The sequence below is a fragment of the Zalophus californianus genome, chromosome 17, assembly GCF_009762305.2.
Source record: "Zalophus californianus isolate mZalCal1 chromosome 17, mZalCal1.pri.v2, whole genome shotgun sequence".
Lineage (NCBI taxonomy): Eukaryota > Metazoa > Chordata > Mammalia > Carnivora > Otariidae > Zalophus > Zalophus californianus.
In genome coordinates, this window is record NC_045611.1 from 18,536,615 (window position 1) to 18,552,198 (window position 15,584).

General features: G+C 51.2%; 3 protein-coding genes across 20 annotated transcripts in view; 2 read left to right on the top strand and 1 right to left on the bottom strand.

Moving 5' to 3' along the window:
• ZDHHC1 (zinc finger DHHC-type containing 1) overlaps positions 1-2,920 on the top strand; it is a 31,530-nt gene extending 28,610 nt beyond the window's left edge. For 5 of the 6 annotated variants that reach the window (XM_027618574.2, XM_027618573.2, XM_027618577.2 and 2 more), the window contains 4 exons: positions 1,876-1,958; positions 2,205-2,298; positions 2,432-2,510; positions 2,610-2,920. In XM_027618574.2, the coding sequence (XP_027474375.1) occupies positions 1,876-1,958; positions 2,205-2,298; positions 2,432-2,510; positions 2,610-2,893 (540 nt within the window). In that variant the 3' untranslated portion in view covers positions 2,894-2,920. The remainder of the gene's footprint in view (positions 1-1,875; positions 1,959-2,204; positions 2,299-2,431; positions 2,511-2,609) is intronic. The other variant, XM_027618579.2, reaches the window with a different exon arrangement.
• A 953-nt stretch (positions 2,921-3,873) lies between these two features.
• On the top strand, positions 3,874-7,640 carry TPPP3 (tubulin polymerization promoting protein family member 3). The gene is made up of 4 exons (XM_027618580.1): positions 3,874-4,174; positions 6,526-6,719; positions 6,832-6,985; positions 7,103-7,640. The coding sequence occupies exons 2-4, from the start codon at positions 6,532-6,534 to the stop codon at positions 7,289-7,291; spliced, it is 531 nt and encodes a 176-aa protein (XP_027474381.1). The 5' UTR covers positions 3,874-4,174; positions 6,526-6,531; the 3' UTR covers positions 7,292-7,640.
• Positions 3,960-15,584, bottom strand: part of LRRC36 (leucine rich repeat containing 36) — a 48,753-nt gene continuing 37,128 nt past the window's right edge. For 10 of the 13 annotated variants that reach the window (XM_027618571.1, XM_027618572.1, XM_027618562.1 and 7 more), the window contains 3 exons: positions 13,945-14,059; positions 11,989-12,155; positions 3,960-4,211 (listed from right to left, as the gene is read on the bottom strand). In XM_027618571.1, the coding sequence (XP_027474372.1) occupies positions 3,997-4,211; positions 11,989-12,155; positions 13,945-14,059 (497 nt within the window). In that variant the 3' untranslated portion in view covers positions 3,960-3,996. Of the gene's footprint in view, positions 4,212-10,240; positions 10,416-11,785; positions 12,156-13,944; positions 14,060-15,584 lie in introns of those variants that run through there. The other 3 variants (XM_027618561.2, XM_027618563.1, XM_027618564.1) reach the window with 3 other exon arrangements.

Consider the following 15,584-nt stretch of genomic DNA (forward strand, 5'->3'; position numbering starts at 1 on the left):
GCAGCTTCTCTATCCCCACTTCACAGAGGAGACAGCCTCAGAGATGTAGGCAGGAGACTTTCTCAAGCTTCATAGTCAGTATCCATTGAGGCAGGGCTGGCCCTAGGATGCGTAGACTAGAGGGCTCCTGGCCCCTGCCCTGTAGTCACTGCCTGCCTAGGCTCTGGAGTCAGGTGTGGCAGCAGAAGCAGCAAGGGCAGTTAGTATCATCTGCACATGACCTGAGGGAGGCTTCCGGTGGGGGGGGGGGGTGTGCTTGTCCCACTGCAGAGAGGACAGTGCTGAGGCCAAGAGGTACCATTTACTGCGCAGGAATGTGCACATTTTGCAGGTCTCTGGGGGAGGATCCCAGGGGGATTTGAGTGGGGGAACCCCGGCGTACCCTCAGACTTCTCCAGCTGGCTAGCGCCTGGCTCCTGTCTCATCCCGGCCCCTCAGGCTTCTGGGACCATCCTCTGGTGGTGCTTCTCCCACCCATCCTGCCCCACCCCGCTTCTGGAGCCCCAGGGCACTAGGGTAGGCTTTGCCCCTTTCTGCTGGGCCCTGAAGGGGTGCTGAGTCCTCACTGGGGAAGAGGAAAGATGTGGGGTGCGGATTACCTTGAGGTCCCAGTTCTCACGACTGGCCTCTGATCCCTTCCTTTCCAGTGTTCCTCTGCTAAGGCTGTCACCCCCACACTACTTTCCAGAGGGCTAGCTTGGGCATTGGTTGGGCATCAGTCTCCGTATCTGTGCAGCCAGCCTGGGGCTGGCTGGGCTCTGTCCCCCAGATCTGCCAGGGCCCTGAAGGCAGACTCCCCACCCCCACCCTGAGCAGGAATGCGGGAGGGGCCCCACTCTGGAGCCGTTGGCCCCAAACATAGGCTTGTTTTAGAGACAGCGTTGCTGTTACAGTGTCATCTCTGCATTAGTCAGGACGCCTGGGTCTCCATGGAAACGACTTCCCAGCGTGCGACAGCTGTCCGGGTGCCCTCCCCCACCCGGTGGGGGCAGGGCATCATTGTCCTGGCTCTGCCCTACACCCTTTGTACCTGGGTTGGCTTTTTCCTAGCTTTTGTCTCCTGGTCTGCAGTCCTCATGGGTGTCCTGTGTCCTGGGTGGCAGCCCAGCCCACTTCTGTGACCTCCTGACCTCAGGTCCCTGCGCTTTCAGGGGTTGGGTCTGCCACTCCCAGTGTGGCTGTGAGGATCAGTGACTAAAGTAGACACAGAACTTCCCTACAAGCCTGATCCCGAATGGGGCTGTGGAGCTGTTTTTTCCCTACCTCCTACTGCCTCCTCTTTTGAGGTGGGGGAGACCTCCCATTGTCCCACTAGCCCCCATCACCACCACCCCCACCCCCCAGGTAGCCAAGATTGTGGCTGGTACCTTGAGGACTCAGCTGCGGTCCAGTCATGCTGTGATACAGCCTTGGGCGCACACTCTGGCATATGAACTGCTGGCCAGTCTCCCACCAGGGAAAAAATCAGTTCAGAGACTGCAACCCTGCGAAAAGAGAGGAACCAGGAGAGGGTTGCTCTGAGAGCCTCTTCCCTACCACCCACCTTGGCCAGAGCAGACTGGGTGCATTGGACCTATGAGGCTAGGGGCTTCCTGGAGGAGTTTGACTAGATGAAGTAAGGAAGATGGTGGGGATGGGGTAAGGTCCAGAAATGGGTGTTTTAAGCCTTGGCCTACAGAGAGATTTTCCCAGCATAGCTGGGAAGCTTGGAGGACAGTCATAGACCTCTGCACCCAGACTTCGCACAGAGACCAGTGAGAAGGGGGTGTTCTGTATAGGATGGGGTACTGTATACAGGATGGAGTAGGCTCAGGACCCAGAAGGCCTTGGATCCACACCTGGCCCCCCAGCCTCCCTGACCCCCACCTTCCCCAGGAGATGGAGTTCTACATGCGGACCTTCAGCCACGTGCGCCCAGAACCCCCTGGCCAGGCCAGGCCTGCCACAGTGAATGCCAAGTGAGTGCAACCTGGGCATGTGCCACCTGGACATCTCTCATTGGCATGGCAGGGACATCTAAGGTGGGAGAAAGGGGGTAGGCCAAGGCCAAAGTATATAGGTCTGGGTCCAGCCTGGCAAAGCCTTGAACAAATCAATGCCCCTTTCTATGTACTAGGAAGGGAGGCTTATTTCAGGGCCTCCAGCGGGGTGGGATTTGAGGGAACAATGGCCATCCAGCGATTACCTTTCCACTTCCCCCTCAGTCTTTCCCAGTTCTTTGCCACCCGAGGCCAAGTGGAACCCCCACCACCCTCCTCCCCAGAGACTCGGGCTCTGCCCCCCCGGATCCAACCCCAGGTAAGGGGTACTGTGCTGGCCTCCTCGCCCAGGAGGAAGGGGATGGAAAGAAGCCTCTACCCTGCCCCACTCCTCTGCTTCTTTGGGCGATGTGCGGTCTAAGGGGCGCTCAGGTTCTCCCCTCTCTCTGCAGAAAAAGAGGAAGCGGCGTGTGTATAAGGTGCCAACCTCTGGGACCTTGGACCCTGAATCGCCGCTGCCCAGGCTGCCGGGTGAGTGTCTCTTCCTGACCGCATCCTGAGCTCTGAGGGAAAGGTAGGGCCCCGAGAGTGTCACAGCCCCCAGTTTCACATTTTCCTCCATCCCCGCAGTGCCCTGGGCCCCAGGCCGCAGCTCCAGCTCGCCATCGGACTCCGCGGGCCTCAGCCCAGTGCACGCCGCTGGGCCTGCAGGCGCCTACCACTCGGCGTCAGCCGAGTCCATGGACGAGATTCCAGTGGCCCAGACGCGCCTGGGCAGCGCCGCTCTGGCTGCCCCAGGGGGCAGGGGCCGAGAGATCGGGCTGGCGCTGCAGGTGCGTGCACCCGCGGTTTTTGTGAGCCCGAGCAGCGGCGAGCCCGGAGCGCGGGGTGGCCCGGAGGCCGGCCTGGCTTAGTCGGGTGGAGAGGCAGGAGGGCCAAGGAGGAGCGGCCAGCCGGATTCTCTATGCAACACCCCCACCCTCGCCGCACCGAGTGCACTTTGGGAGCCCCTGCGGTCGGCGGGTCCCTTCCCCCAAGACTCAGCAATACCCGCCCCACCGGCCATGATGCTCCAATAAACTTTTTTTTTTTTTTTTTTTTTAATGCTTTTGCGGACTTAGTGCAGACTTTCTTAATGGCAAGGGCCACAGGCCATGCTGGAGCTGGACCACTGTCAGTCGGCCTAGGGGTGGGGTGGGAGGGGCTCGTACATTGAGTCACCACCCAGATTGTCATATGGAAAGGTACACGTGGACCGAAGGCGCTCAGGTACAGGGCTTCTGGTTGTGAAAAGTCCTTGGAAGGCTGCCTGGAGGAGATTGTTTTTCTTGAAGATAGGGTTTATACTTGAAGAGGGAAAACAGGCTTTGAGATCCGGAGGCAGCAGCAGGAGCAGAGACTGCGAGGCCGACACCGGGGTAGGATGGGAATAAAGGAGTACGCGGACCCCAGAGGTCCTGGAGCTTTTTCCTGCAGTTGGGATGGCGGTCGGTGTACCAGGATTCTGGGACTGGGCACTCGTGATGCGCTCATTGTTCCCTCCTGCTCCCAGTGCTCCCGAGTTGTGGCCTGGGGATGCCAAACGTTAATTGGAAAGCTGTGGTCTTGAGCCAGCTCTAGACCCCACTGTCATTGAGGGAAGGGACTTCTCCCCGCCCCAACTCCCCCCGCCCCACCTCCCTCCCACCCCGCCCGCTCCAGCTCCCAAATGGCCTTCGGTTGCGGCTCTGGAAAGCTTCATCTCTGCCGTGGAGGTGGGGGCCTGCTTTGAACTTTGGGCGAAGCCCCGGATGGGGCTGTTTTCCTATTAGGGGGTCATCCGAGGACGTCCAGAGCTTCAGAGGGCCGGTATCCCCCAGCGCGAAGGCCACGGAGCTGCCCTGGGAGCTGCGGGATCAGGCTTTAGCAGTAGCTCCGCCCCCGCGGAGCGCGGAGGGGGCGGGGTCCTGTGGGTGGGGCCAGCGTGACCTTGGTCATTCTCCCGCCGAGGCAGCCCTGGGGGTGGGACTCGCTGTCTCTATGGAGACCGAGAAACAGGGGATAATACGGCGGAACCGCCCGGGCTGCAGTCCCGCCTCGGAGCCGGCAGGGAGCAGAGCTTTGGAGCCGCCTGGTCTCCCGCGTCCGCCGGTCCGTTCTTGCGTCCTTCTGTCCATCGAACACGCACTGCAGGAACAGCCACGAAGTAGAAGCAGGTAAGAGACCCGGGCGCCGACCACCCTAATCCGTATCCTGCATGATAAGGAAGAGGGTGGGGTGGGAGCGCCCTGGAAGGGGTTCCAGCCCCAGATGGTACCGAGCCAACTGAGCGGCCCTGTCCTGGGCCCCAGGCGTTCCTCCCCCACCTCCTCGCCCGGCTGATTGATGACTCCAGCTGTCCCAGTGGGAGCCAGCGGGTGGCCCCAGTTCTTGGGCGTGGCTGCTGCATCCTTGGCCTGCAGACTCCTGGGACTGCGGCCTGCGACCTGGTTCCACCTGATTAGTACCAAAAATCCTTCCCACTGACAAGAGTGAGCATTGGAGGCAGGAGCCTGCCAGTCACCTGGGACAAGCATCTGTGTCCCACAAACTCCCCCAGACTTTACCCTTGGGCTGGGTCTCTGGATCCCTGGTGGGAGGTTGCAGTGTAGAAAGAGGGAAGGGGAGTGCTGTGTGGACTGGGATTGTGGGCTGACAGGGTCATTACAATGTAGGGGCTGTGGGGACGCCAGTACCAGAAATTGCAACTTAGGTATGGGTGAGGATGGTCACTGGGAGAGGGTTTTCAATGTTAAGGCCAGTGGTAAATGTAAAGGGGGTGTAGTTCTGTAGGGGCCCAGGCTGTGGTCACTGGAGGCCTTAGAATAAAAGACAGAGGTAGATGATGTTTGCTGAGAACATGACTGAGGGTGTGGTCAGGAGGCTGCAGTGGAGATGCAGAGTGTGCTTAGAGAGTCTTAACATGGGGGCTCTCAGCGTAGTACCTGGGAGTCTGGAAGTGTAAGTCTATGGATGTGGGCACCTGGGGGGCTTCAGAGCAGGGTTGAGCATGAGGCCAGAAAACTGTGGGTATGTGGACAAGGGTGGGTCTGAGGATGTGGTCGGAGGCTACAGGTGTATGGAGAGGGGGTAAGTTGGGAAGCTCTGGTTAGGGGGCTCAGTAAGAGCCGTGGGTATGTGGATGGGGGTCCTCATCTCAGGACTGGGGTGTGTGTGGATGGAGACAGCTGCAGCAGAGGGCTGAAGGTGTGGTCAAGGAGGCCTCAGTACTGGGCTGTGTTACATGGAGGGAGTTTCAGTGTAGGGCTGTAGGTGTGGTCAGGGGATTGCAGGGGGACTGTGAGGGTGTAGAAGGGACACTTTAGTGGAGGGCTGAGGGTATTATTGGTGAGTTTCTGTACAGAGCTCTTAGTAGATGTGTGGGGGTGGGTGCTGAGGTAATGGTCCAGGCCCTCAGTCCCAGGGCTGGTTAAGGGTGTGGTCAGGGGTATAAGGCCGAGAATGTAGAGCCAGGGCTGAGTATATTCAGCTGTGGGGGTGGGGGACTGGTGTGACGGTGTCAGGGTGTGGCCAGGGGCTTCCATGGAAGACTGAAGGTGTAGACACTGGGGAAGTGTTCCAGTCACCAACATGCCTCTGGGGGCTCATAACTCTACAACCCCTACCCATGCTAGTCCCCAAATCACCTGCTCTTCCTAAACTCTACAGACTGGGAGGTTACAGTGCCAATGGATGGCAAGGGGCCAGGTGGCCACGGTTGTGCCCCAGGCGCTGGGAGTGCTGGTGTGCCGCACCCGTGGGCGCCAGTTCCCTAGCCCAGCCCAGCCGCTCTGGGAGCTTCTCTCTCAGCCGCCCTGACACCATCCTGGCCTTAGCAACATTCTCCAAGTAGCACTACCCTTCCTTAGCAACTGTCTCCAGGCTTCAAAAACTGTGGCCAGGCCAGCCCCAAACTCCTGCTCCCCTCATGTTTTTGTTTAACAGCAAATAGTAACAAGGTCCTGGCTGGGCCAGCTGCACCCCTGCCTAAGGCATGCACCCCTGCTCATGCTTTGGCTCCCTTCTCAGCCTGGGCTGGGTCTTGCTGGGTCCTGATGACCCTGACAGAGACCCTGTCCTCACTAAATACCTGCCCAACAGCTAGGCCCTGACCTAGCTTCGCATGGAACTCCCAGGGAGGGGGGCCAGCCTTGCCACCCTCACTTCCACCCAAGCAGGCCTTGTGCCAGGGCCAAAGCCATGGCCCCAGCTGCTGACCTCACAGTTTTTCTGGACAGTGCCACTCTGTCCCAGCCTGGTGTGGGCATCATGATTTCATCTTCTTAACTCCACTCTAAGCCAGGGCTGGCATTAAGTGACAGCACCTTTCCTCTCGGGACTCAGGTCCAGGGACACAGTGCTGGCCCCTCTCCCCAGGCAGCTCCATCTCCAGTTCTGAGGGTATATGGCATAAGTGCCCATAACTCAGAACTTGGTAGGTTTTGAGGTAGAGGCAGTGATGTTCTGTGCCTTGGGGAGGGGAGGGGCAGCTTGGCTGCGAGGTGACTGAGGTGGGTTCCCCCTGCAGGGTGGCATGGCAACGAGCACAGATGTGGCTGGGCTGGAGGAAAGCTTCCGCAAATTTGCCATCCATGGTGACCCCAAGGCCAGTGGGCAAGAGATGAATGGCAAGAACTGGGCCAAGCTGTGCAAGGACTGCAAGGTGGCTGACGGAAAGGCCGTGACGGGGACAGATGTCGACATCGTATTCTCCAAAGTCAAGTGAGCCCCAGGCAGTCCTTGCTTCTGATGTTCCCAGGTGGGGAACTGGGGGGCTGGAACCAGGGAAGACATGGAGAAGGGGGAAAACTCATGGTGCCCACATACCTGGCAGGGGAAAGTCTGCTCGGGTTATCAACTATGAGGAGTTCAAGAAGGCCCTAGAAGAGCTGGCAATGAAGCGATTCAAAGGGAAGAGTAAGGAGGAAGCCTTTGATGCTATCTGCCATCTGGTGGCAGGCAAGGAACCAGCCAATGTGGGCGTCACCGTAAGTACCCTGGCTGGTCTTGGGTGGCCACTGAGGGGGATATAGGGAATCACGGCTGGGGAGGAAGGCTGGGCTCCCTAACCAGGCCTCCGTGGGGGAACAACTCTATCCAAACAGAAAGCAAAGACAGGAGGTGCTGTGGAACGGCTGACCGACACCAGCAAGTACACAGGCTCCCACAAGGAGCGCTTCGATGAGAGCGGCAAGGGCAAGGGCATTGCTGGGCGTCAGGACATCCTGGATGACAGCGGCTATGTGAGTGCCTACAAGAATGCAGGCACCTATGATGCTAAGGTGAAGAAGTGAGGCCTGGGGAGGCCCCCAGTGCGGCTGCCCCCAGCAGAGCCTCAGGCCTGGGCCTAAAGGGCACGTGGAGCAAGACAGCCCTGTCCCCTCCCTGCTGGACCTACCACCCAGCGCTTTCTGCCCAGCCCCACAGGGCTAGCCTACCAGGCCTCTGACCCAGACTGCTCCCCTTCCCCTTTCCTCCCTGACTTCTGGCTGTTTGGGGAGAGTCTGTGCCTGTAGCCCCACTGCCCCACCCTAGCCCCGGGCATGGCTAACCCCTGCGTGCTTGCCTCATATTTAAGCTGCTGCTCTGGCCAAGTGCCTAATTCTTACCCAGACCTCAATAAAGACACCTTTTGTACCAGTATGGCCTGGTCAGGTTTATAATAATGGGGTTAATGACATTCACACCCTGCTGACCTCTGTGTTACCACTCACTTGCATGTCACTCTCTGCTGATCATTACACTGGTAACCCTGCCCAGAAAAAGACACATACCAGGCCCCTTCCATTAGCACAGAGCAACACTTCCTGAGGATGCTCCTTAGGGAAATCTAAGGTCTCTCACCTCAGCCCTGACCCACAGTCCTAACATCACAGCTTGCCGTCCTATTAGGGTTCAGTCTTGGCCTCTCCAGGAAAGAGGAATGAGACAGCAGACTAGGCCTGGGCCAGGTGTTGGGCAGGGCCCAGTGCCAGGCGTCAGGTCTATGCCTGCTGACAGGTCCCCACCTCAATGGGGCTACCAAAGTTAGTCATTCTGGGGCCTAGCTCAGAAGGTCAGAAAATGCAAGACCAGTAAGAATGTTAGAGAGTAGATAGTCCAACTCCCTAATTTTATAGCTGAGGCCCAGAGAGTGAGGGGGCTTCTGCAGAATAAAGCTCAGAACCATGCCTCTTGCCTCAGGCCAGGCTTTTTCTAACAGAAAGCCCCAACACTGATTTCCAGAAACGGGACAGGATGGCCAGTGATAGAGCCTGCCACCCAACACCAGCCTTTGGCATGTGAACACGGTGTGTCCAACAGTGAAGGGGCTTCTGATTCCCTCCCATTTGTTCAACATCCCAGGTTGGGAGGAGGGAGGGGAAATCTCTGGTCCCTGAGGAGTCCTGGAAGTTTCCAGATCAACCTTTTTTCTTTTCTGAGGCTCTGGGTGTCAGGCCATAGCTATTCCCAAGCCCAAGGCTTTGGGGCCAACTCTCCTTCCTTCCTGCTGACAAGCAGGCTGGATGGGACTTAGGGCCTGCCCAGGAGAGGGCAACTCCCAAGGGTGCCAGAAAAGGCTTAACAGATAAACACTCACAAATGCCTTTTTTTTTTTTTTCTGATGTGGATAAGGCAGCAAAGCAGTACAGCTGTTTACTCCCTCATCCCACAGACTGTTCTGGGATGTTCCTGCCCCAGGTATGCCCAGAGTCCCTTGAGCCCAACTCTATTTGGAGTGGGGATGGAGAGGAATAGTATGGCTTGGGGCAGGGACGCTGGGGAGATGAGGTGGGAATTACAGGGGGGAGGTCAGCACCTGGCCACAGCAGAGCCTTGCCTAACAGCTGACAGCTGTGGGCTCCTCCTGACTCAGCTGACCACATCACTTTGCCCAGGGAGGAGTTTCAGAGACCTTTACCTCTCCCATCAGCAAACAGTAAGAGGAATGATTTCTCCAGCCTTGTGGAATTTGGTGAATTGCAAACTTAAGTGAGCAAAATAAGAGTGAAACCCAAATCCTTCTGGCTTGCATTTGCTAAAATATCCTCATAGTGAAAAGAATTTAACTGCATTGCAAATTGGTCCAGGCTAGTAAGCTGCAGGTGAGAGTACCATCCAATGTAGAGGGGAGCAGCAGCTCAGCTCCTCCTGTGACTGGCAGCGTGGCTTAGAAGAGCCCAGAGAGAGAACAAGCTGAGCCCCAAAACTCCACCTTATAGGAGTAAAGCCCCTCTTCTTCCTGAAAAGTAGTTATAGAGTCTGAGAGCAATCAAGGCCCTCTCAGAGCCGGGAAACTCCTTAAAGACTGATGGGTCTAGCAGAATCTGGTATGTGGCATCGACTGGCCAAACAATGCCCCTTCAGCCCTTCAGTTACCACTGTTTCATCTTCCAGTCTCCTCACGGTGGAAAGCTTTGGGTCCCCCTGCTAGGAAAGGAGGCAGGCAAGGAAGAGAGCTTAGGTTCTGTGGGATGGAGCCATTAAAACTCTATGTTTGGCTGGCAAGAAGGCTACACTTGTCAGATTGGCCCTGCTCCTCCTTTTGGACACAGAACTTCCCTGAGAATCCAGTTTCCATCCCAGCCCTATTTCCTTTTTTCTCCCAACAGTGCTGGGCCTAGGGTGAGGAATCCCTCTCCACTTACTTTCTACTTGCTTCAGGAGCCTTCCCCACTCCATGTTGAGCCCACTTAGCCCCACAACTCTTTGGCCCTTTGACACCCCCATCCCTGCCCGACCTCTCGACAAAGGGAAATTGGGAAACACAGTGGGACTTCCCCAGACATGGCCAGCAACCCTAGAGAGGTGCCTGGCCTGGAGCAGGGCGAGCCACTTTCAGTGACAATAGAATATAGGGTGAAAGGTGACTGACTCAGTCTGCTCCTCCTTAGAGGTACCCTAAATACGTTCTGGGGGTCTGGCATTATTGATGTCCATAGGGCAAGGAAGGGAGAGCGGGGGTTGAAAAAGAAGTTCATTATTTTTCCCTCAGTGGTCTTCCCAGTAAGTTGGCCTGTGTACTGTGCCAGGACCCTGAAATATGACAACTCAGGGCTACAAGGCTACAGGCTGAGGCTACCTTACCTGGGCAAGGCTTACATTCTTTGGAGTCCTCTTAATGGGGCCAAGGCAGGCCTAGAGAAGTCAGGAAGGGGGCTGATTCTTACTATTGCCACAGAGTATGAGCTCACTCGAGCTCCTAAAGGGCCATGCACCTCAAAGAAACTTATAGCTCCGCTGCACATGCTTCTTTTGGGAACCCACATTAAATTCAGAGGTCTGTGGATTTTATTTATAACTTAGAAGTGTGTGATCTTGGTTGTGATCTTCCCGTCTCATTATTTTGGCTATAGCTCTCCTTCCCTGCAGAGTACCAGGTCAGGGGAGCAATAAGTGTGTAATCTTTCCACCTGTCTGTCTCTCTTTGACACGACCCTGGAGATGAAGAGAAGCACAATATGGAGTTAGGTTGGTAGTCCTTCACCCTCTACATGCTCTCTGGCAACATTAGCTGCCTGGGCTATCCTGAAACAGAAACATACTTAGAGCCACTTTCTTTATCTTTCCCATTGATTTTGAAATGCCCAAACAATCACGAGTCAAAGAAAAATTATGCCTCGGGTCTGAAATACAGGGTACTCACGTGTAAAGTGAGCCCAAAGCTAACATTTGGAAGCTTCATCTCTGGTCTGGGCCACACCAGTCTTCTCTCACATCTCTACCTCCTCTTTGATTCTCCCCCCACTCCACATGGCCCTCAACCCATTCCTCTCACAGAGGAAGCTCCTCAAACACAAATGTCATTCCTTTGCCTTCCTATCTAAAATCTTCAAGGAACGGTGCAGTCTAGTTCCAACTCATCTCCTCTCGGCACTTCAGTTCCCTGAATGGACCATGTTCCTTCCCATTGCCTCTGCCCTTGGCCCTGTGCTTTGCCTGGTGACTTCCTATTCATTCTTCAGGTCTCAGTTGAAAGATCATTTCTTTCTTGAACACCGTGTGACTCTTGATCTTGGTGTCAGAAGTTTGAGCCCCACATTGGGCACAGAGATTCCTTAACATAAATAACAATAAAATTTAAAAAAGAAAGATCATTTCTTTAGTGGACATTTCCTGACACCATACCTCTCAGGCTAGGACAGGTCCCCTGGTTATATATTCTCCCAGCATCATGACCCACATCTTCCCTGCCCTGCAATCCCTCTAGGTGCTCCACACTCTTCTACTCTGCATTCTTGGTCTGGGAACCTCTGTGTGCCCCCTCTATCTGTTACCATTGTAATTGTGCAAACTTCCACTCAAATGACAAGTCCTCATTGATGCCTTCTCCAATTCCCATAGTGGGAATTCCTTCCTCTGCCTCTCTCTCTCCCTGTCTTTTTCTCTCTCCAGGGCATCTTTGGGCTTGTATTTAGACCTGTTTGGTACCAATACCAAATATCATCACATGAGTTTTGCTTTTCTCAACTAAACTGTTGGCTGCTCCTAAGCTGAAACCAGACAGTGTCACCTTTTCACTATGGTGGGAGGAAACTCAAAACATGCTTGATGAACCAATCAATACAGAGTCTCTGAAATTTGTTCTAACATAAAACACAACTGGTTATTGATGTTCTTTTATAACCTTCTACATTTAACCTTCTACATTTAACCTTCTACTAGTTTCAAGTGACACTCAGAAAAATGTCTGATTTTTTTTCCTTTTCAACATTTTCAGCCAAATGTTTCTATGTGATATGATGCCTAGGATTAAGTGCCAATTATTTCTGTGGGCAGGGAGAAAGGAGGAGTCGATGGGAGGAGATAAAAAAAATAAAAAGGACCAATACAATGTAATCGGAATAAAATTTTTTCTTAATCTTGTGAGTAAATACCACCATACTAGTGGCAATGACACCGAGAGCCCCCCTGAAGGCAGAGAGAGGAAGCTGCAGAGAAGGTGCTCAGTGCTAGCTCCATAAACTAGGCTCTGGAACAGAGTCTGAGACACTCTGTATTAGATACTGACCCGTGTCATGTGCCACTGGTGAGGAGGAAGACAGCGTGCTTTTCCCAAAGGGTGACGATCTCCCCAAATGATGACTCTTCTCAGGAGGCAGGAGTGCTTTCCCAGAATAACCTTTTTGCTCTTTATTCAGCTGCTGCAGCAGATACTCATTAGTTACCACCAGGGATCTGAGGCACGGGCAAAAAAGACAGTCATGAAATCATAAAAGCAAAGTAGATGCTATTCAGACCTGAAATGTTTACTAAAGACAAATGTAAAATGAAGTAACATCTTTAAATAGAAAGAACTGACTGGTTTATGAGTGGATTATTTTAAAAGCAGGCTGACAGTTTATTTCTTCATTACAGTTGTTTATGTTCCAGACTAACTGTAGCAATAACACAATTCACGTTTTTTATAGTGATTGTTCTATTCTTTCCAAAGCACTTTCATGATGAGGTAAGTAGAAGTATTAGAAGACTGGCACCTGACCAGGTCTCCAATTTCTATCCCCAAATCTTAACTTCTACTTCATCTAATTTATCCTAATTAACTAATGGTGCTAGTCATGACTGCATTCTTGGGACTCTGTATTACCATGTAATATTAAAAGCTATCAGAGACTAACCAAAAAAAATGCATGCACAATTCTGTTCGTTGCAACACTATTTATAACAGCAAAACACTGTCCACCTAAATGTCCATCAATAGAAGGCAAACAAACACGGTTGCAGTCCTATGCAATTATAAAAAGGAAGGAGAACTAACTCTATATACTACTGTAAACTGATTTCTAAGATAAAATGTTAAAACAACATTATGTTTTTTATATTTGTCTGAATAAGGTAACATTTTGTAATTTGACTTTGGGGCCATTTAAATGTTTTATATAATTATAAAACAAGATTAAATAGGAACAATTAAATTCCTTATGAATCAAAAGCAAAATGAAACAAATTGAGGCTGTACATTGAACTGATGGTTTAACCACACACAGAAGAATTATTTCAAGTTACTTTAAAATATAGCAATTTGACTGTACATCACCTAAAGAGATATACCCTAATGTTCTCAAAATGTGGTCCCCAAATCAGCAACAACAGCATCACCTGGAAACTTACTGGAAATGCAAATTCTCTGTCCTCATCAGACCTGCTGAGTCAGAAACTCTGGCCCAGCAATATGCATTTAAGTTTTTCAGGTGATTCCGATACCCCAGTTTGAGAAGGATGACTTTATGCTACTTCCTCTACTTTTGTGTTTGAAATAATTATAATGAAAAGTTGTTTTTTTTTTTTTTTTAAGCCATCTAGAATGGGTCTGGGTCTAATTCTCTGAATATGAAGCTATCCTAATTCACTAGGTATTCATGAAGTAAAGTTTGGGGATGAAGGTTTGGGGATGGGGTTCTTATATTTAAACTTCATTCAAAGTCATAGTGAAGGTGTTTTGCAAATCAAAATGTCAAGAGCTTCTGTAAATGTACCAATAGTCTTGAGGCTTCTTCTGATTTGTCTAACTGGCATCCTGAGGGTACCGTTCTTTGAAGAGGCTGATGCTTTTGAGCTCCTCTGAAGAGAACAAATACATGGGACTTTCCGTCACTCTCCCTAAGTGCTTGATGTCTCTTCTGAGATCATTAGGAGGCAGGCATTTTCCAGAAGAGCCAGACGGCTGATTTTAGGGGCACATAGTGACCAAGAAAAGCTAGCTGACTCAAACAAGGGTCCTGTTGGATCTAGTGAGAAACTACTTATTATTGAGGGGGCTGTAACCCACCAAAGCCAGCAAAGACATTTAGTCCCTCATGTGTCCTGGAATACAGAAGGTTTACACACAGATACACCTAGATACATGAGGTTTACACACAGAATAGAGTTAATTTGAAAAGGACATAGATATTATCAAATAAGACAAAGCTGATAAAGGAAAGTAAATATCTGCTTCCAGAAGCCAGCTAGATAGGCCCTCTCCTACCTCTGACTTTCATGGAGAAGGGCCACTGTCTCCTCCAGCTTTTTCAGCTGGGCAAGCTCCTGGTTCAGGCAAGCCACCTGCATGTTCAGCTGTTGGTTTTTGCGCAGAAGATCATCTACAAGGGGTACAGTGGCCAGGTGTGAACAGGATTCCAAGCCACTATCTTTGAGCAGAGCTTAAGTAGTCAGGTGGCCATCTTAAAGAATTGGGGGCCCCACTGCCTCCATCTCCGCCCTCCATTCACCATTCCCTCCCTTAGAGACAGCAGATATGGGGCTTAGGAACAGAGAGACCCGAATTAAAATTCAACCATTTAATATTGTGCATTAGTTTATTTTTCTGAGTTTCACTAGGGCTAATAACCCTGCCCCACCATGGTTGTGAGGATTCAATCCTCATTTAGCATAGTCAACACATATTAGGTTCTCTATATTCTCCATTTTAGTTTGTGAATGTAGGTACTTCACTCCTTGTAGAATCTGTGAAAACATCTGGAACTATGTCAGGCACATAGTAATAACTCAATGAGTGCTTGCAGAAACTGAATTTGTAGTCAAGACACTCATACCTAGCTCCCCAAATATGTTATCGATACTTGCAATAATGAAATAGGTAAAAGCACAGGAACTCTGGTCCTAAGGAAGTCAGTCTTCTAGAACAGTACTTCTTAAACTTTAATATGCTTACAAATCACCTGGGGATTTTGTCAAAAACAGATTCTGATTCAGTAGGTCTGAGGTGAAGCCCAATATTCTACATGTCTAACAAACTCCCAGGTGATGCTAACGTTTCTGATCTATGGATCACCCTTTGAGTAGCAAGGTTCTAGAAGGAGGAAAACAGAGCTGCAACAGCTGGTTCAGGCAAGCCACCTGCATGAGTAAGCCAAAATACAGTACTGGGCCTTGTGGCCGATTCAAAGTAGGTATCTAGTGAACAAACATCTATTTTCAGAGTAGCTTAGTGGAGATGCCTTGATAATTCAGGTTTGTGACAATCAGATAGTGATGAGTTTCTTCTGGAAATTCAGTGCTGACTTCCAAATCGACTTTTTCTTATAAATCCAAGTGCCCATGATGTTTGCTTAGGGGTGCTGAGCTAGATGTTTAAAGCCAAGGGTAGACTTTATCTAAAATACTGGCCTAAACGCTAATAATAAAGTAGTACAAATCAAGATGTCAATGGGATGCTATTTTTCACTTATCACAATGGGAAAAACAAAAACAAAAAACTGAGTGTGGGCAAGGATGGAATGAAAAGGGCATTCAAATACATTCACTGCTGATGTAAATGTAAACTGAAATAACCTTGCTTGGGAGTGATATGACAATATGCAACAAAAACCTCAAAAATGTCCACATCTTTTGAGCTACTGATTCTACTTCTAGGAATGTCTTCTAGGAAAATAGTCTGAAATTTATGTACATAAACAGCTGCATTATTTATCATAATGAACATTAAGATTCTCAGCTCCAACAGAAAAGAAGAAACAATTTCAGAGAAGTATTTCTACTCAGGTCTTCATTTAAGCATTTCATTTCAAGTCTACTGAATATTTGGAAATTCTTTAGAATTATTCATGTGATATTATAGGAAATGCTTTTGCCATTAAATAAATAATATTAGGATGTAAAAATCGG

Coding starts and splice junctions, on each gene's coding strand:
- TPPP3 (XM_027618580.1), top strand. CDS start 6,532: ATGGCAACGAGCACAGATGTGGCTGGGCTGGAGGAAAGCTTCCGCAAA. Junction 6,720..6,831: donor ATCGTATTCTCCAAAGTCAA/GTGAGCCCCAGG, acceptor CATACCTGGCAG/GGGAAAGTCTGCTCGGGTTA. Junction 6,986..7,102: donor CAGCCAATGTGGGCGTCACC/GTAAGTACCCTG, acceptor CTATCCAAACAG/AAAGCAAAGACAGGAGGTGC.